Below are 18,923 nucleotides of genomic sequence, written 5' to 3' on the forward strand. Positions count from 1 at the left end.
TTTCTCTGTCTCAGGCAAATTAAGCAACTGTATTTTATTTTTCTTTGTTACACATTTTGAATGAGTTTATCTCTTTGGGGAGAAAAGGGTTGTGCTGTTTAACAAACTATTATTGCCGACTATATTATCATTGTCCACCAATTATCATATTGAATCAGTGCAAAAAATGCAGTTTGTTTGTAGTTTCGACATGTAGCCAATTATTAAATGCTGTACTGTCCACCTTACATGGACTTGGACATGGACAACTTCACTACAAATGCCACTACATATGAGCAACTGACATTTGTTGTTTTGGATATTCATGGAGTTTCCTGTCACACAATATCAGCTTTTTGTGATCTCCAAACTTTTCACTTTTTCCAGCTAATACAGGGCGAGGGTGGGGTACAACACCTATTCACACCTAGAGCTGCCAATCAACCTTGTGTCTTGGACATGCAAACACTACAACAGAGTTTGAACCCATAACGCTCTTGCTGTAATGTCAGGGCGCTATCCTCTAAACCAGTGGTTCTCAAGCTTTTTTACATCAAGGACCCCTAAATTGACACAAATTAGCCCACGGACCCTCATTGGACAAAATTTTGAATCAAACACTAGAAATAAACAATTATTTGTTCTGAGACTGAAGAACATTACTTTTTTTGTGAATGTACATTCAAATTAGGGCCAATGGTGTGAATTTTTGGAAATATTGTAGAGAAATTTCTGGGGAAACGTGTTACAATTTCTCCAAAAACATTTAAACATTTCTAGAAAACCCACACTTTGAGAACCATTGCTCTAAAGCACCGTGTCTAAATATCAATTTGTCTTGCATCTTGTATTGTCTTGCAGGTACCTACAGAACTCAAGACATTAGGGTAACCATAAACCTAACCAGCATAGAAATACCCCAGAAATAATAGTCATAGGCAAGGACTTGGTGTAGAATAATTCTGGACTTTCCCAAAAAATCCAAAGCATGAAAAGCATGTGTAGCCTTTTGCCTTTATGAAAAACACCACATCACTAAGAAATTGGCCATTATTTCCATGCTATTTCTTGACACTACTACACAATTACTTGTTATTTCTTGACATTATCATGTAATTAGCAGCCTATACTGTAAATTAAAGGGTTACCGAAAATGTTTGCATGTCAATTTCTGAACAAAGTCCTAGTGAACATGGTTGACATTTTAATCCCCCGAGAATCAGCAAGTTAATGTGATGATGTCGGTGTTCAGCTCAAACCGCCACTGAACCACATTTGTAAAAAATAAAGTGCTTTTCAATTTCAAAGTGGCTTACATGAGGCTTTACGATATCATCAGTGCTTTTTTTTTTTCTTTTCCTCATCACATTTTCTCTCGCTCCTCTTTTTTTTTTGAAGTCAGCGATTCACCGGGACAAACGGACAAACAAACTGAGGCAGTTTGCGCAGTCGGACACACACACACAGACACTTCACTGGTGGATAGCAGAGTAGACGATCAGTAAATCACACTGGAAGCATCTGTTTGTACATAAACACATTTTTATTCAGCCTGATATAGGTTACACATGGAAAAAAAATTAAATTCTAAGAGAACTACTTCCCTTTGTGGAGCTAATGATATGACAGTTTTAAATCAGCTTCAGATCCCCACTTGACAGCTTTCAACATGAGCTGCCGTGGGCTGTGAGGAATTAAGCATAATCACATGCTACGACTGACCTGAGGCTTTTTTTTTTTCCTTTCTTGAAAAAAAAAATTACAAAAAGAAAACATATCCCCTCAGCAAACATTATATATGTTTTCTCACTAAATGATATGGAATGTTATCTTGGAAATGCAGGTAAGAAGAAAACTGTTCTCTGCAGCTCCAGAAAACAAGATAAGAAACTGAATTAAAAAAAAAAAAAATAAAAATAAAAACTTGATTCCCAGAATCTGTTCCCAGGCTGCTACTGTGTGTGAGGCATTAAGAAAAACACCACCTCAGTCCAAAGTGTGTTCAACAACAAAAAAAACAACTGAAACCTGCCGCTGCTGCTGCGATTCAGTCTCATTATCCTCAACCGTGGATATGAACAGGAACCACAAGCTCGATGCTCAATAGTACAGAAGGTACATTAAGTTTACACTGCTCGCAGATCAGCTTTGGAGTCTAATATGTTAGGACTGACAGTCAAAGACACAAAGCAAAGACTGATGAGGGAAAAGAGGGAGAGGGTCTTAACATTTAACTAGTGTTAGTCGTTTTTTTGTGTGTGTTCGTTTTTTTTTGTTTTTTTTGACTTGTAAATTTCACAAAGTGCAAATTTTCATTTATATTACATCATAACCAATATTTTTTTCTTTTTTTTTTTAAGAAATTGTTCATTTTCTATTATATAACAATGAAAAATGGTTAATTCCACATACCCGCCCAAAACCTAGCCATAACCAACCCCCACCCACCCACCCGCCCGCCGTGTCCCACCAGCTATTCATCAGAATATAAAAAAAAAAGAAAAAGAAAAGAAAAAAGGAATCACTAAATACATGCTGCAATGACGCCCACCAATTTGTTTGAAACTTAACCAAAGCCTCCTTTTTTGGCTCCTTGAATCTCTTACAGTACACTGTTACTGTCAGCGTGCGTTTATAGTTAAAATCTATATATTAATCTATCATTAAATAGTATGCCTCTTGCACAGTCTTGCATGCACAGAAGAGCATTTTGGGCAAGCTGTACAAGAAGGAGAGGCGTGTGGACGGACTTGCTCAGGCTGTAGGCTCCGGGCCAGGTCCAGGCACTCTTTCGCCACCTGTAAACGGTTTTTGCCCTTTACTCCTTGCAACCATGTCAGTCCAAAAAAAGATGGTTCTCCAGTGTGTTTTTGTCGAGTGAGCATTTGTCTGTGTGTGTGTGTGAATGTGTGCATGTATGTATGTGTGTGTCTGTATGTGTGTGTGGTCCTAAACTCAGCAAAAACAAAATAGCTGTGTAGATCACTGAAGTTTTGTTCCGAGCTTTCGTTGTCTGTTCCTAAAAAATAAAAAAAATAAAAAACAGAGAAAACCTGAGTCACGCACCTGCTTTTAAAAACACAATCAAGTCATTTCAGTGGAAACGAGAGAATTCACCAAAGTATCAGGAAAGGCGCAGGCGTTTTGAGTTATTTAGCTGATTAAAGTGTGACACCATTAGGTTACAATAGTGAAATCTTATCACTATATTTGAATTATTTGGTTTACTGAATTGTTGGTTTTCATGAAATAAAGTAAAATACAGTAAAGTAATGAGATATTTCAGTATAATATGAGTTTCACTATTTGAATTGAACTACTGAAATGACTTTTCCATGATATTCTAATTTATTCAGATGCGCCTATACTGTATATCTGAAATGGGGAGGTCGTCCTATATTTAGGATCTAAACTTTTAAAAGATGATATACACATCCACAACAGCAAGTCAGGCCCAATGCCAGTGACCTAAATGTGCTCTTCATGACTGGAGCCATCAAAGGCCGTCTTAAACCCTGCTGTTTCCAATGTGTTTTATTATGTTTAATAAAATCATTTCCATTTTTTAAAACAAGATTCAAGCCAAGAAAAATCTTTTTCCCAAACGATGGGTCTTGAAAGGCTCAGTCATCCTATAATCGGGGCCCTCTTATATTCAGGTCAAGACAGTATTTAACCTCCTCTGTCGGAGTGTAAACTTGTCTATAACAGAGGTATAACTGAAGAGAAAATGGGAAAAATGAAGCAGTGTTGTGAGTATCTCATTAGAAAACGACCTAACGTGCACTTGGCAGCCGTAACAGCTCTGATAATAGTTAATTTCACCACCCGCTGGTGTAACTGGACTTTAATGGAAACAGATGTGGTTTAGTGGGTGATTGTATCTCTGAATTATTTCCTTACCTTGCCTCTGATCTGGTCACTGTATACTCAAACCATAGGATGTTGGGGATCAGGCTTGTGTCTCGCACGAGGAAGTACTCTGATATTGGCCTACGAGATGGAACGAGGACATTAAAGACAGAAAATTAGAGACAACCATAACAGTCCAGTTTGATTCATTTCAGACTGAGGATGAAGAAGGAAACAGAGAAACTTACCACGCTGCTATTTTGGGGAATAACGGTGTCAGCACCTCTTGTGTGATAAAGAACCAGAATATGCCGATGGAACTACCTGCCACTCCACCATAGAAAACCTGGCTCCAGGTGTGATACAACAGGTAGACTCTGAGAAAGAGAAAAGAAGAGAGAAAAAAGACAATGTTAGAAGAAGAAGAGAAAAAAAAAAAAACAACCTCTGAGGGCTCTCGGCTAAATTAGGTCCTTCTTTGAGCACTTAAAAATAGAACCAAACTTGACGTGCTCGCAAAGGAAACTGTACAATGTGGTTTCCTGTGAACAGACTCGTCAGTCAGTCAAACATTATTAAAATATTTTCTCGTTCACCTGCAGCTCTCAGTTGGGCTTCACAGTGAAAGTGAACACAACTGCATGAGGAGTGTGCGGAAAGACGTCGTATAATGTATATTAATATTGTTAGAACCAACATTTCCGTAAGTGTGTCAGTGTTCGTCTGCTGGCTGATTGTCAACTGCAGTGCTGCTTTTTGGTGAGATGATCGGAAAATACTGACATGATGGATCCAAAAATACTGACAGGAGAAAACATGACACTTTAACGACAGGAGGTGCAACTAAAAAAGCATTGTCACGGTAGTGCACAGGCCACCGAGGCTGACAGAGGTTAGAGACTAGTTCAGCTCTGAATATAGCGGCACTTTGTCCTCTCTTTCTTTCTTTTTTTTTAACTATTATTAACACTGATGAGGGAACAAAACACCCAGGAATAAACATGTGACTCCCTTACCTGCTGTATGAGACTGATAAGGCTATGCCCAACAGGATGATGGACAGTATGTGTCTCCACAGCAGGTCCACACATCGAGCATTGTTCGTTTGATGCATTCTGAAAAGAGAAGATGAGCTAATGAGCAATTATCAAAAACATCTGTATAATTAATGCATGAACTGTAATAAACCTGGTAGATAGTAGATAACACTCTATGCTTATTAAACATGAATATAAACACAGATACAAAGTATGTATGCAATTAATTATTCAACACTATTGGAAGTTGTATAGTAAAATTAAAAAGCTATTTACAATCACCACCTTAAAAATGAACAAAAACTGTATCTGATTAGTTTGTGCACATTTAATTTTAGCTCTTTAAAGAACTTCACAACCGTGTGTTTCCACTGCTACAACTCCTGAAGGCAAGAAGACAGAAGCTCACCTTAAATAAAGGAAAAGAAAGAAGTAAACAACAAAGAACCAGATAAGCTGGGAATGGCTGGAGGGCATCCCATACTCTGTGTGCAGGGTTGTGTGAGCCCCTGCAGAGAGAAAACAGAAGCCAGAGTTAAATATTTATTCACAATATGGAGTTCATCTTGCTTACCGGTATTAGTATTAACTCAAGTGTTTTGGTCAGGATTATCAACCAAACCAAAGTTTATAACCGAGTGATGGGCTGTAAATACTTAGACTCTATATAAACATCTGGCTAGTGTTGGGTGCTACAGCAGTATAGTCTATTTGAACAACATATTTTAAAATCTTGGGGCAATTAAAATTTAGATATAAGTTTTAAAACAATGTGATAAAGCCGCCTGATTTGTCAGGTACTGAATGCAGACAAGTCAAGAGATATTTAAGAGCTGCAAACTGTAGTCATGCACAACCAAAATAACCAGTCACTGTGTAAATATTAGGTCAATATTTAAACAAAAAGCCTCTACACAGTAAAGACGAAACACTTTCCTCTTATTTAATGTTAACTAACTGAACGTATCAAGGGAAGTACACAATAGGAATCTATATTAAACATTTTTGACTATATCATGTCAACCGACATTGCAATGAATTAGTGCTGCACAATTAATAAAAATGTAATGTAATATGGCTAAAAACTGTATCCAAATTGCAAAAGCACAAATGACCATTCAAAATGTAATTACATATGGCAGTGACAATATTTTCTCATATAACTGCAATATGATATGTTGGTTTGTTTTTTGCATACTGTGCAGCCCTGCAATTAAAATCTCAAGGGCAACAGAAAGATTAATTAAAACATATTAATCATCAGTTGAAGTGCTATTATTTGAGGCACAACTTGTATTTGAGTGTGTAGTGTATAGGAATGCAAGCCACTGATATAATACTAAAAAAACAACCACAAATAGCCTTTGGTGATGCTTGTGACATCTTGCTGCTTGACTCACCTGCACATGGGCGCGGCTCTCTGAGAATGTGCTTCAGCACCCAGTTCACCCCTTCATTCAGGATGAGCCCACCGAAGAAGGAAATCTGTAAAAAAAAAAAAAAAACAGGGTTGACACCATGATGAGCGTTTTGCAAACTTGTTGCGGCCTTCCTGGCAGCTCTGCTACATACTCTGCTACAACTTCACACCTTAACACAATTGTTTTCAAAGTGTGATGATGCTCTGTGTGTGTGAAAAACAGCCGTACAGTAAGTTGCACGTGCAGGAACTCACCGTGTGCAGCTCCCGTTTAAACACTATGAGTGTGACGAACCCCACGAGGATCGCTATCGGCAGGAGACTGATGTAGGCCAGTGCTTGTCCCGTCAGATCATCTGTAAAACACAATAGTACAGACACAGTGAGTCTTGATGTGAAAACATAAGACATATAAAGTCTCTAATAGTCAATAATTGACTATGCCGATATGATATACCAAAACACTTCAGAGAAATAACTGCCCTCTCTTGATGTTGCTTTCAATAGTATCTGCAGATTTGTTTTAAGATGCCCATACCAAACCCACCACTGTATTATGCATCAGACTCTTGATTGGCTGCAGCTATGAAATAATCATGTATTGAAATCACTCCGCCCAGCAGCAGCCGTGCAGCATTTGCCTCGAAAACAACTCCATCTCGTAATGTTACATTATTATTTCAGAGCATGGTGAATGTGCAGGTCACAACTTGTCCACGAGAGTGTTTTGGAGTTGTTGGATTGTATATTTGATGAGGGACAGGGGACCTGTACCATTTACCTTCATTGTGTTCACCGAGCAGCTCGCGTCTCTGCCCCGCAGATCTCAAAACAACATGCACAGATTAAAAGTAATGAACCTCCTACTATGACTATAGGGATTATGGCAATAGGCACATTTGCCAAAATGTTGAACCATTCCTTTAAGTGTATGTTTTGTGTTGTGTTTATGTGATTGCATTTGTACCTGCGTGTATGCGTTTGTGTGTCTTGGACCCCCCGGAAGACGAGATGATACATCTCAAGGGGTTATCTATCCTCTAATAAAATTTGTTCAAAAGTCACCTAGTGGGAGTGACACTTTCAGATACTCAGTGAACTCGTCTGACTGAAACGTTTAATCTGTGAACACTTCGGGGGGAAGCAGCCGTATGCCGTGATCTAATTAACACTGCACGTTGTTTATTTTGGTTAATTAGGACAGCTCGGTGCAACGAGGGTTATTATAGTTTTCACTAATCAGTACCAGGCCAAAGAGCTAGCTACTGCGTTAGCATCAGTCCTGGCTACAAAGCTGTTAGGTGGAACAGCTGGATACTTCCGCTACATTTATAAATAATATTAATCAGTTTCTAACGTCTGACATTTGTCGAGTAGTTCAAACAGGACACGGTGTATTCACTAACTCCTGAGATATTACACCAAAGTCGATATTAAGACAACTTAGCATGCTAGCTAGCCCTTCATTGTGGACACTGGCGCCGACTGCGCATGCGCCGTTGGTCTCACAATTTGGCAGCACGGTCCGCGTTCCCCGCTGCGCTCGGGGTTTTTTAAACAGCGTCTCACTATTTGGCAGCGTCACCGACGGCCGTGCTCCATTCAGTAGCAAAGAAAACAGGACGCGCCGCTCGAAAAAAGAAAAATGCACCGCGGCTAAAATGTTTCACGGAGCCTCGGCGGTTAGAGGAAGAGGTTTAGTGTACGTACCCTCCGGGAACTCTACGTGTGTCAGAGATATGGACCGCCATCGAGGTGGTGCCGAGCACTGCTCTTCCAACGCCATCTTACCCGGACACAACCGGGCAAGTCCCAGTGAAACGCCCCCAGACACGTGTCCGACCAATGGTGAACGGAGCTCCGTGTTCAAACGGGCCCCGGCAGCGGAGCAGCCGTCCAATCCCGGCCGCTCACTGCAGATGAGATATTCTGCCCATAGAGAAGAATTATTGAATGAACAAAAAACACAAAAGTCCAGCACTCCACATTAAAGCAGCGAAGTGTAGGCCTACTCATTCAAAAAAAACAAAAAAACAAAAAAACAACAACCAAGAGATTTAAATGGTGAATGAAGGCTGCAAATCAATTAGGACATATCCTGATTACAAGTCATGTTTATTTTTGCCTAATCATCTATTCTATACATGTATGTTTATGTTTGTCCCCATTAGCATCTGCTATTCTTCCATGGAGTGATAGAGACAATAAAAGAATACACATTCACTCTGGACAATATAGACATAGACAATACACACACTAACAAATAAATATTAGATTAGATTAGATAAACTTTATTGTCCCCAAAAGGGGAAATTTGTCTTGGGCAAGAGTGCATAGAGCCATATAGCAACAATACAATAAGTACAGTGACAGACATACAATAGACATACGTACAGTGACAGATATATGGGCAATATAGATCATATAGACAGACATGAAACAACATCTTAATTACAATAGTGAAAGTTCTTCTTTAAATAGCCTAATGTTATTATGAATGTTGTTATTCATATGCTAATTGTTGATGTGCATATTACATGTCTATATTTGTAGAGCAGACGTAGTGTGAGTGGTGATAATTATTTAATTTCATTGACATTAGACCTGCAATTAGTTACATGACATTTTTCATGTTTTTACCTTAAAATCAAAATCGTGCATTAAAGGATGTATCCTTAAATTGAAGACAGAAATACATTTCAGATAGTTGTTTCAATTATTTATTTAGACTTTTATATCAAAGACGGTATCAAAGTATGAATTTTATGCACCTTTTAATCCCCAAATATCGATTACATGTTACAAAAATACATGATTGCTATACATTTTTAAAGGGTATTCTAAGAAAAATACATATTTATTGTGTGATTATTATCACCCAGCATTAACTACTACAATACTGTGATCCTTGTCTAAAAAAAAAAAAAAAAATTCAGTTACCAGTAATCAGATTTGAAAATACATGGCAGTGTGCACACACATACAAGCTGCAACAGTTCAGCAAGTTATCCATTAAGTAGTTGTGCTGGTTAAAGGTCAGAGGTCATAAAGACCCTCAGGCCACTAGGAAATCCCTCAAAAGTTCCTTTGCCACTGATCAAGGGTCAGAAATTTCATACGGAAAGAAACACGGATGTTTCCAGCAACACGGTCGAATTTGATTGAGTATTAAGATATCACTTTATCACTTTCGAGTGTGTTCAGTGCCAGACTCAAAACACCAGAGGCTTTGGTTTTTCCCACGGGAACTCCTCTCTGCCAAAGTGACCGTAGCAGGCAGTGGCTTGGTATATTGGCCGCTTCAAACCCAGCTCTCTGTGAAAAGAAACACGATCAATAAGAAAAAAAAAAAAAAAAAAAGAGGACGAGATCAAAGGTTTCAGCAGTTAAGAGCTACACATACTTCACAATGACTCCAGGCCTCAGGTCGAAGTTCTTCTGTACAATCTGCAGCAGCTCGTCTTCGTCCCTGCTCGACGTGCCGTAGTGAAACACCGAGATGGAGAGCGGATGGCTCACAGCGATGGCGTAGGAGATCTGAAACCAAGAGACATGACAGCAACAGGTTTGAATTCAATCTGTCGGCATCTAGCAACATTGTCCGGCTGTCTTGTGTTAAAGGGATAGTTCACCCAAAATTCAAATTTCAGAAGAAGTTTCAGTGTTTTCTCCGTGCCTTCTCTGAGTAACAACGGGGCTCTGTGCAGCACTGTATGTCCATATGACGGTTGCGAACAGAGCTCACTTTTCTTCGTCCAAAAAGACACACCAAAAAACATCCAAATACCTCCATAGTGCTCGTCTGTAATGTCCCTCTTGTATTGAAGCCCCAACATGAGAAATTGTTCCGAAAAAAATTTAATAAGTATATGTTTTAAGCTTGTTTGTAGCGGAAGCTCCCAGTGTTGCTCTGCCGGAATCTCGCGCGATTTGCGGAGCCGTGAACTGGGTGTCAATGCAAATCGCGCGAGATTTGCACAGACACAGGCAAAGCAGTGAACTGAGACACTGGGAGCTTCCGCTACAAACAAGCTTAAAACATATACTTATTTAATTTTTTTCGGAACAATTTCTCATGTTGGGGCTTCAATACAAGAGGGACATTACAGACGAGCACTATGGAGGTATTTGGATGTTTTTTGGTGTCTTTTTGGATGAAGAAAAGTGAGCTCCGTTCGCAACTGTCGTATGGACATGCAGTGCTGCACCGAGCCCCGCTGTAACTCCGAGAAGGCACGGAGGACTCTGAAACTTCTCCCAGCCCTTAGTCGACATGAGGGTGAGTAGATAATGAGTGAAATTAGAATTTTGAGTGAACTATCCCTTTAACACCGACCAGAGGAGAGTCTTTGAGCTCCTTTAGTAAAGTTCCTCACCTGGACAAGAGCTCTCCTGCACAGTCCAGCTTTGACCAGAGACTTGGCGACCCAGCGTGCTGCATAAGCCCCAGACCGGTCCACTTTGGAGTAATCCTTCCCAGAGAAGGCCCCACCTCCATGGCCGCCCCATCCTCCGTAGGTGTCCACTATGATTTTACGTCCTGTGAGTCCTGCATCCCCCTGGTGACACAATAAAAACACAATCTACTCTACTGCATTCCTGCATACAACAAATACAACACAGTAGCTTTAGTTTCCAACCTGTGGGCCTCCAATGAGGAATTTCCCACTCGGCAGCAGGTGGTAGATGGTCTTGTCGTCCAGGTACTTCGCAGGAATGACGACCTTCAGCACCTTTTCCAACAGATTGCGTCTGATCTCCTCCACGGTGATGTTAGGACTGTGCTGGACTGAGATGACCACAGTGTGAACACGCAGTGGCTCCATGGCTCCCATGTTGTCTTTATACTCCACCGTGACCTGCAGAAAAAACACCACCAAGTTATAAGCAAAACTTAAAGAGGAACTATGTAGGATTTGTATCTTAACTATGCTACATTTTTACCTTAATTAAACAGCTTTGGCGTAATTGTGATGGTTTTAATTAATAAAGTACATGTATCTAATAAATGGCCTAAAGGGATAGTTCAACATTTTGGTAAATTGGCCCATTGCCATAATCCCTATAGTTTTAGCAGTAGGTTCGTTACCTTTAATTGTCGGTGCAAGCTATTTTTAGAACAGCGGAGCAGAGCCGTGAGCTGCTCAGAGCTACACTACGGAGACTGATAGGATTTCTTGGTTTTCCGCATCAAACTCATCAAATACACAATCTAACAACTCCAAAACGCTCTCATGGACAAGCTCTGATGGACAAGCAAATGCAGAGACTGCTCGCCGAAAAACTGCCCCTGACAGGAACGTGCACCAGCGTTTTTGCATGAATTTACCTCTAAAACAACTCCGTCTCATAACGTTCCGTTATTATCTCATAGTGTGGTGAATGTGCAGGTCACAACTTGTCCACAAGAGCGTTTTGGAGTTGTTGGATTGCGTATTTGATGAGGGAAACCAAGAAATCCCATTATATAGCTCTGAGCAGCTCGCAGCTCTGCTCCGCCGTTTAAAAATAGCTTGCATTGACAATTAAAGGTACAAACCTACTCCTAAAACTATAGGGATTATGGCAATGGGCCAATTTGCCAAAATGTTGAACTATCCCTTTAATTTATTACAGGGATAATGGAGGCTCTCTGCCTTTCACATGTGTCTCTTTGCTGAAAAACAACTTTGTCCCAGCTCTCATCTCTGTGCATTGCAACACAAACGCGCCCCGTAACCCGTAATCTCTCGTAATGTTTATGTTTTAGAGATTAATCATTAAACTACACAAATATAGGTTACATGTCGTAACATCGGAAGTGATATATAACGTTATCTACCGCTCTATTGATTGCTTCCTTGCCAGCTTCATTGTAAACAAATGCACGGACGAGGGTTCACAAAACAGCGACCAGATTTACATAGTTCCCCTTTAAGATGAACATTACAACTGATAATACAGGGCTGAAAGGAAATGAGGTAAGAGATATACAAGGGATAAAACACAACAAAAGCCTGACTCGAGTCATTTTTATAAAGCATGTTTTGGATATGACTTTATTAGACAGGAAATTATGATGTGCATGAATGCTACAATTCATAGTTGGCGCTTTTGATCTCTAGCAGCTTGCTCTTCAATAGACGCTGATATTTAATAACTCTGTCTGCAGTGACTCACCTGTGACTTGGAGTCTGGTCCAATCCACGGACATTCTCCGCTGAGTGACAGCTGCTTCATCCTGTAGTTGAGTTTGTGGGCCAGAAGGATGGTTAGGGGCATACACTCCTCTGTCTCGTCGGTGGCGTAGCCAAACATGAAACCCTGAAGAGACAAGCAGTCCAAGTAAAGACAGAAACCCAGTCCGATGCTCGGCTCTGATACTGGATGAATGATTTGCACACATTTGTGGTTTCCAGAGGATTAACTTTTGGCACTTTCTCTCATCTGTTAATGTTTATGTCTCTTCCAATTTTTTAAAGTTCCAGGTAACAATAACATTTGAAAAGATGTTCATTTTAATGATTGTTTGCTGCATGGGTTGCATTTAATTTCTTCTTTTACATGTGCAGCTTAGATAAAGGTGAAATACTGAACCTGGTCTCCTGCACCGATATCCTCCTGGTCCTTGCCTTCAAACACACAGTCCGATATCTCAGCACACTGCGGCTCCAGAGCCAGCAGCACGTTGCAGGTCTTGTAGTCGAAACCTGCAGATCACAGGCAGCAGCAGCAACAGTTTTTTTTTAACCCATCTGCTTCATTTCCCACATAAATTCTTCTCAAACTCAACTAAAAACTAACTGCAACTAACTAAATCCCAGCATGCGGTACTGTACCTTTTGAAGAGTCATCGTAGCCGATCCTCTTCACAGTATTTCTGACCACTTCCTGGAGATCCACGACGGCCTTAGACGTCACCTCTCCCACCAGTAAGATCATTCCCGTCTTGGCCACACACTCTGCAAAAAGAAAAATTAGTTTGGAAACGGTTTTGCATATAAAAAGTTGTCACAAAAACATGTTTGACCCTCGGCTACCCAACTGTAATTTGTTCATCTTCGTCTCAATTCGCTTCATGAGATATCAGGCAGCTTGAAGACATAAGAACACCCTCTTAATAGTTGCATACAGTATAGCAGTGCATGCAAATATTGATTAATTTGCATTTTTCTCATGCATACTTTCTGGAATTTGTGCCACAAGCCTGACAAATGGGAATAACAAGATAACATACAGTACATATCATGAGATACAAAACTCACCACAGGCCACTTTGGAGTCGGGGTCTTGACTCAGGTACGCATCGAGGACAGCATCGCTGATCTGATCACACATTTTATCTGTGAATACACGGTCAGAGTGAGATCTCAATGAAAAACAGAAGCAGGGGGGTTAAACACAGGGATAATGAAGAGGAAACTGATGTGGTGTGTTCATCATATCATCATCACCACATGTGGTTGAACTACTTTTATTGAAGGAGCATGTCCAAGAGTCTTAAAGTGTTCAGTTTATTGGTATTATTGGTTAACCTTTGGATCATTTTATCAATAAATCCATTTAGTGTTTAGGCTAATCTAAAAAAAAAAAAAAAAAACAATCACAATGTCACTTTTTTCTGCAGGAACCCAAAATTATGAATTGATTCAAAACAGCTGCTAGTTTAACTACAGCAGCTAATCAATTAATTATCTAAATCATTTGCAGCTGTGATTCAGATAAACTTCTTTGCACCATATTATGATTATGAGCATATATGTAGCCTAGTTTGTGCATGTCCAGACATGTCCACACTGTGGACCGAGACAGAGTAGGCTAGAAAGACACGAGTAGCTACAGTACCGGAGTGTCCTTCTCCGACAGACTCGGACGTGAAGAGGAAAGTTTTCCCGGTGCGGGCTCCACTGCTCGGGTTCATCTTCAGCTCGGAGGTCGGTGCTGCAGCAGAAACACGTTGAACTGAACTGATTTGCGATCAGACGGAAGCTGAACTGATCAGACAGGGTCGCACTACTTCAGAGATACTATCCTCTCTGATGTGACCGACACCAATTAGGTTAGCCTATATGAAGCAAATAATTAACTCGGCAGGAAAATGTGAGTCAGGAATGGATAATCATGGCGGACATGGAGAGTGAAAACAACTTTTCATTGGCAGCCGAGGGAAGAGGACTAAGCTGTAAATCAATATAAAGTGGTCGTTTCCTTTTTTTCTTTCTTTCTGGGCTCTCTGTGGGTTAAAGGGAGGAGGATGCACTAAATGAAGCAGCCACAAGATGTTGCTATTGCAGCACTTCTTCATAATAGTCTGCAATATTTCGTACGTAAATGGGTAAAATAATCCCAGTCCAGTGGGAAAGCCACAAAATAAACAAAAAATATAAATAAATTGACTTTAAATGATAACATTAACAATATGTATTATTCATTATAGTCAGGGTATATGTTATATTTTGAATATGGGGCTTTAATATGATTACATTTATGTGGAATGAATCACTGTTACATTACTATATGATGGGAAATAATGAATTATAATAATAATAATTAAAATAATGAATCCTGATTATGATTTTGATAAAAGGAAAAAAAGCTAAGCGTATCACTGTAAATCTAAATTTGTACAGAACTTTGTTTACATGCTGTCACATCCACCCTTGGCTCCACTGGCCCCTGTAAGGATCACACATCAAACCTCAACACTGAAGAAGTAGAAATCAGTAGGTTTTCCTAACCTCTGGTTCAGATAAATACCCAGGAAGTCTGAAATAACAAGTGGTAAGACCACTCTGGGTCGCTGCTATCGCTGATTTTTTGAAATTCTACAATAATTTATTTATTAGTTATTTTATCAAATTTTTCTGTAACGACTTGAAATGTAAACTCCCACCATTATTTATAGCTTCTGCACTTATGAGCAAACCATTTAGGTATTGTCCATTATCTTTAACAATGTGCCATTTTAGCATTACAACACAGATTTTAATTTAGCATTTGCTTATGTCTTATGTAATCTCCTTAGGTGAGGAGTGACTTGGCATGAGTTAGTGTCTTGACTGTACAAAGTCCATAATCACTGAGTTTACTTACATAAAGGCCCATATGAGCAGCAGGGTGATGCCAGGCTCCCATACTGCACTCTCACACAGTCTGTCTTTACTATGTAACATACATCATGTGTGTATTTTATGTAGAAGGCTGGTTTTGTATGTATGTTTATTTGACTTGAATCAATCATACGCCTCCGCTGTTTCCTCAGTGTCTGCCAAGCATTTACTGTACCAACGTGCACCACCCAGTGTTCAGTCTGAGTGACTCATGCCCAGATCCTCTTCATCAATCAGGGAGGTTCATCTTGAGCTCGGGGAAGCTGAACAGACATTTCTTAACATCTTTCAACTCTACATGAGTCTATTAATGAAATAATTAATTATTTCTTCACTTATTCTGTGTGGGACTGGTGATAGAAACACAATATTTTGGTGTACGTGGAGAGCTGAGTGAGCTGCACAGAAAAAAAAGGCAGGTTCAACATTACATTATGATCTTATTTTGAACTTAGGGTTATGAATGAAGCTTTATGTGTTGCACTGCAGATGTAAAACCAGGTGGAACATACACAACTGTCAAAAGCACTTAAAATATCAGGTGTAATAAGTGTCCACAGCCATGCCAGTAGCTCTATGAGACTGACACACAGCAGTACTTTGACCTGAATCCCAGTGTAAACACACTCACATTCTCATTTGAACAATGCTAACATGCTGCTGTTTATCAATGGTTTTATTTTTGGATCCACCACTGTCAGTTTTATTAACCTAGATTACAAACTAATGGGTGGGGGTGATGCATCTCTTTATCTACATATGAGATAAGGTTCTCCTAAATCTTACATGTGATCTAGTCAGTGAAAAACAAACAAAACAAAACAAAAAAACACAACACACAGCTCAGTGACATAAAAAAAAAAAACTCAAGTTGAACTCTTGCCTTGACTTGCTTGAATGAGGCACGTTCACAAGCACAAACTGTTACACTGTGGCTCAGGACTGAACAACGCAGAACGAGGAAATGACATGATGAAGCAACTTCACCCCTTTATTGCCTTGCAAATATCCCTGTGTTGAAAACACAGAGCCCTTTGCTCAGTCATATCTGTTCCCGGCAGGCCTGCACCCGTCACTCTCCGACAGCTCAGCTCAGCTCAGCTCATGGTATGTAAATGGCACAACTACAAGGGTTTTTTCTTTTTTAGAGGTTTAGTCGGTTAAAGTTCCTAAATGAGTCGAGATGACTAAACCTATAGCCGTAGAGTGTGGGTGATATTTCTGCTCTTCTTTCTTTTGTGTGGTTGAATGTCACACACGGTGGGGTTGGTGGAGAGAGGGGAGGAAGTGAAAGTAGTGCATGTTCATGATTTGACTACATTTATTCCTCCGTGGTGATGACGGCCGGCTCTGGTTGAACCAATGAGGCTTTGATTGAGGCACCAGGTAGTTAATGTGTAACAGAGCAAGAGGTGCAACCTTCAGCAGACATTTGTTCAGCTCTCACTGTGTGACTCATGTAGTCACAAGAAGCACGGGCCTCTGTTTGTTTATTACACTGGATAACAGGACCTTGTGGAGGATTTAGTTGTAGTGTATGAGGCTGAGTCGTTCTGTCCGTTGCTGCTATGGTAAGTTGTTTGTTTTGTGTTTTTCATATTTAAATTTCCGCCTAGTTCCCTTTTTAAATTATCGCTTTGTTCGATCTGACTGAGGCAGATTTTTTTTTATGTTGATATCATATGAAAATATACTCTCTACCGGTTTGTTTGACAAGCTGTGTGAAGCTGGTTTACTTAGTAACTATACATGCTTGAGCTTTTCATGTGACAATCACACAGGCCTTAGCCAACTGACTCACAACTGATAGCACGGTTTCCTGTTAACTCCATTGCAGGAAGTGAGGTTTGGCCTTTACAAAATAGTGATTACAGTATGTATGTGTGTGTGTTGGGGAAGGGGGGTTGTTGCTCCTACATTTAGCTGATAGACACTCAGTGGAGTTTTTATGGTATTGTAACTTTTGGCAATTGTTGCTGACAGTGATAGATAAAAAAAAAAAAAAATGTTTTGACAGGCTGACCCAAGCTCTCAGGCGCCGGCCTCTGGCACGTCGTCGGCCAAGCTTGACCAAGTGCAAGGTCAGGTCAACGAGGTGAAAGTTATACTGAAAGACAACATCAACAAAGTGCTGGAGAGAGGCGACAGACTAGATGACCTGATCGGGAAGACGGACGACCTGCAGGCCTCTGTGAGTATATCAGGTCATCATCATCATCATCATCGTGACGGTTTTTATGGGTTTACTGTGTCACAACAACACGTCTTCATATCCACATGCACTTCACACCACAAAGCTGTTAAGTTAGAAAGACGTGTTTTACAGTTAAAAGTACTTTACACTTTTATGTGTCATTAGAGTAGAGTTTCAGCTGTAGTGAGTATTTAGAATACACAACGTTTGTTAAAGATTAAATCAGTGGTGCTCAAACTTTCTTTGCCGGACACACAAACAACATTTTGAAATCTCTTATCAGGTTTTAAATGAGCTAATCAAACAGAGGAATGTCCCCTCCAAACTGCTTCAACTCATTTAAAGTCTAAACAGGTGAAAGATTAAAGATGTTTCATGAAAAAGAAGCAAATTTTATTTTTAGGAGAAGCCATTTGTTCACCCATTAGGCCACTGGACCAAACTAACTGGATCTATATTTATTCCATTGGCAGGATCCTGTCACATTTAGAAACATTTATCCCTCAAATTTAACTTTTTTTTTTTTTTAACTTGACTGATTGAAGCAAATGGAAGTGAATTTGCAAAACAACATATTAGAAAAAGTAACAAAAAAGGTGTAATGTGTGTTTCCTCTTATTTATTCTCCCATTCATCATCTCAAATTTATTAAGCGACCCGTAGGAAAGGTCGTTTTATCCAGTAGATTAAAGGCACCACTGGAATAACCCAGCCAACTCAAAACCAGCGCCATATTAAGATTTTGAAGGGTTAAATTGTACTTTGGCTTACAGGAACTAAAAAAAATCTAGCTTTGCAACATGAACTCTGGGATTCCTTTTGTAATGACATTGTTGTATCGCTACACTTCACTTATTCAGTCCTGCAGTTCTGTAACAGCCTGCTTCCTCTACTTCAATACATGATTTAAATAATACTGAAACAAGACTGATGTGTTAAATCTGAGCACTACTACTTCCTCTATCACCAGTGTTTTATTAGAGTTTCTGTTATATTTTTTTTCAGGCTGACTCGTTCCAAAGAACATCCACGCGGGTCGCCAGGAAATACTGGTGGAAAAACATTAAAATGATGATTTTAATCGGCGTAGTCGTGCTGATCATCGTCATCCTCATCATCCTCGCTGCCACAAAAGTTATATAAATCCTATATTTTTCAACCAGCTCGGGACTGAAAGCAATGAAAATCGTGGATAAACTCACGTACTGTAGAGACAACTTTTTTTTTAATAGTTAAGCCTTTAATTTCTTCAGAGCGATCATTTCAGCTCAGAGAAGAGTTGGAATAATCACTATTTCAAGATTAAAATGTAAAATATGTAAATTATTTCTTTACATTTGAAAGGTTTTTGA

General features: G+C 39.7%; 3 protein-coding genes across 4 annotated transcripts; 1 reads left to right on the forward strand and 2 right to left on the reverse strand.

The window, feature by feature from the left end:
• Window positions 1-2,455: 2,455 nt before the first annotated feature.
• dolpp1 (dolichyldiphosphatase 1) lies at window positions 2,456-8,084 on the reverse strand. Its single transcript, XM_083983169.1, has 8 exons — window positions 7,999-8,084; window positions 6,544-6,644; window positions 6,269-6,353; window positions 5,278-5,377; window positions 4,848-4,946; window positions 4,080-4,208; window positions 3,883-3,972; window positions 2,456-2,998 (listed from the first exon to the last, which is right to left on the reverse strand). The coding sequence occupies exons 1-8, from the start codon at window positions 8,072-8,074 to the stop codon at window positions 2,962-2,964; spliced, it is 717 nt and encodes a 238-aa protein (XP_083839295.1). The 5' UTR covers window positions 8,075-8,084; the 3' UTR covers window positions 2,456-2,961.
• A 702-nt stretch (window positions 8,085-8,786) lies between these two features.
• Window positions 8,787-14,406, reverse strand: mat2al (methionine adenosyltransferase II, alpha-like). The gene is made up of 9 exons (XM_083984210.1): window positions 14,113-14,406; window positions 13,533-13,610; window positions 13,107-13,229; window positions 12,865-12,977; window positions 12,448-12,591; window positions 10,929-11,147; window positions 10,665-10,847; window positions 9,692-9,825; window positions 8,787-9,603 (listed from the first exon to the last, which is right to left on the reverse strand). Exons 1-9 carry the CDS (start codon window positions 14,186-14,188, stop codon window positions 9,501-9,503), a joined length of 1,173 nt encoding a protein of 390 aa, XP_083840336.1. The 5' UTR covers window positions 14,189-14,406; the 3' UTR covers window positions 8,787-9,500.
• A 1,946-nt stretch (window positions 14,407-16,352) lies between these two features.
• LOC310994941 (vesicle-associated membrane protein 1) lies at window positions 16,353-18,826 on the forward strand. 2 transcript variants are annotated; one of them, XM_083983865.1, is made up of 3 exons: window positions 16,353-16,484; window positions 17,395-17,568; window positions 18,577-18,826. In XM_083983865.1, exons 1-3 carry the CDS (start codon window positions 16,482-16,484, stop codon window positions 18,712-18,714), a joined length of 315 nt encoding a protein of 104 aa, XP_083839991.1. In that variant the 5' UTR covers window positions 16,353-16,481; the 3' UTR covers window positions 18,715-18,826. The 2 variants fall into 2 exon arrangements, with proteins under 2 accessions (XP_083839991.1, XP_083839990.1); XM_083983864.1 differs by lacking the exon at window positions 16,353-16,484 and adding an exon at window positions 16,813-16,948.
• Window positions 18,827-18,923: the final 97 nt, after the last annotated feature.

The sequence above is a fragment of the Trachurus trachurus genome (genome assembly GCF_905171665.1).
Source record: "Trachurus trachurus genome assembly, chromosome: 12".
NCBI classification, from domain to species: Eukaryota; Metazoa; Chordata; class Actinopteri; order Carangiformes; family Carangidae; genus Trachurus; species Trachurus trachurus.

Excerpts from the sequence above, each read along its gene's own strand:
- LOC310994941 (XM_083983865.1), top strand. Across the intron at positions 17,569-18,576 it reads CGGACGACCTGCAGGCCTCT|GCTGACTCGTTCCAAAGAAC; the intron begins GTGAGTATATCA and ends ATTTTTTTTCAG.
- mat2al (XM_083984210.1), bottom strand. The coding sequence starts at position 14,188 with ATGAACCCGAGCAGTGGAGCCCGCACCGGGAAAACTTTCCTCTTCACG. Across the intron at positions 12,592-12,864 it reads ATATCGGTGCAGGAGACCAG|GGTTTCATGTTTGGCTACGC; the intron begins GTTCAGTATTTC and ends TTGTCTCTTCAG. Across the intron at positions 10,848-10,928 it reads TCCTCATTGGAGGCCCACAG|GGGGATGCAGGACTCACAGG; the intron begins GTTGGAAACTAA and ends TTGTGTCACCAG.
- dolpp1 (XM_083983169.1), bottom strand. The coding sequence starts at position 8,074 with ATGGCGTTGGAAGAGCAGTGCTCGGCACCACCTCGATGGCGGTCCATA. Across the intron at positions 3,973-4,079 it reads TTCCCCAAAATAGCAGCGTG|GCCAATATCAGAGTACTTCC; the intron begins GTAAGTTTCTCT and ends TCCATCTCGTAG. Across the intron at positions 2,999-3,882 it reads GTGACCAGATCAGAGGCAAG|GAACAGACAACGAAAGCTCG; the intron begins GTAAGGAAATAA and ends TTTATTTTTTAG.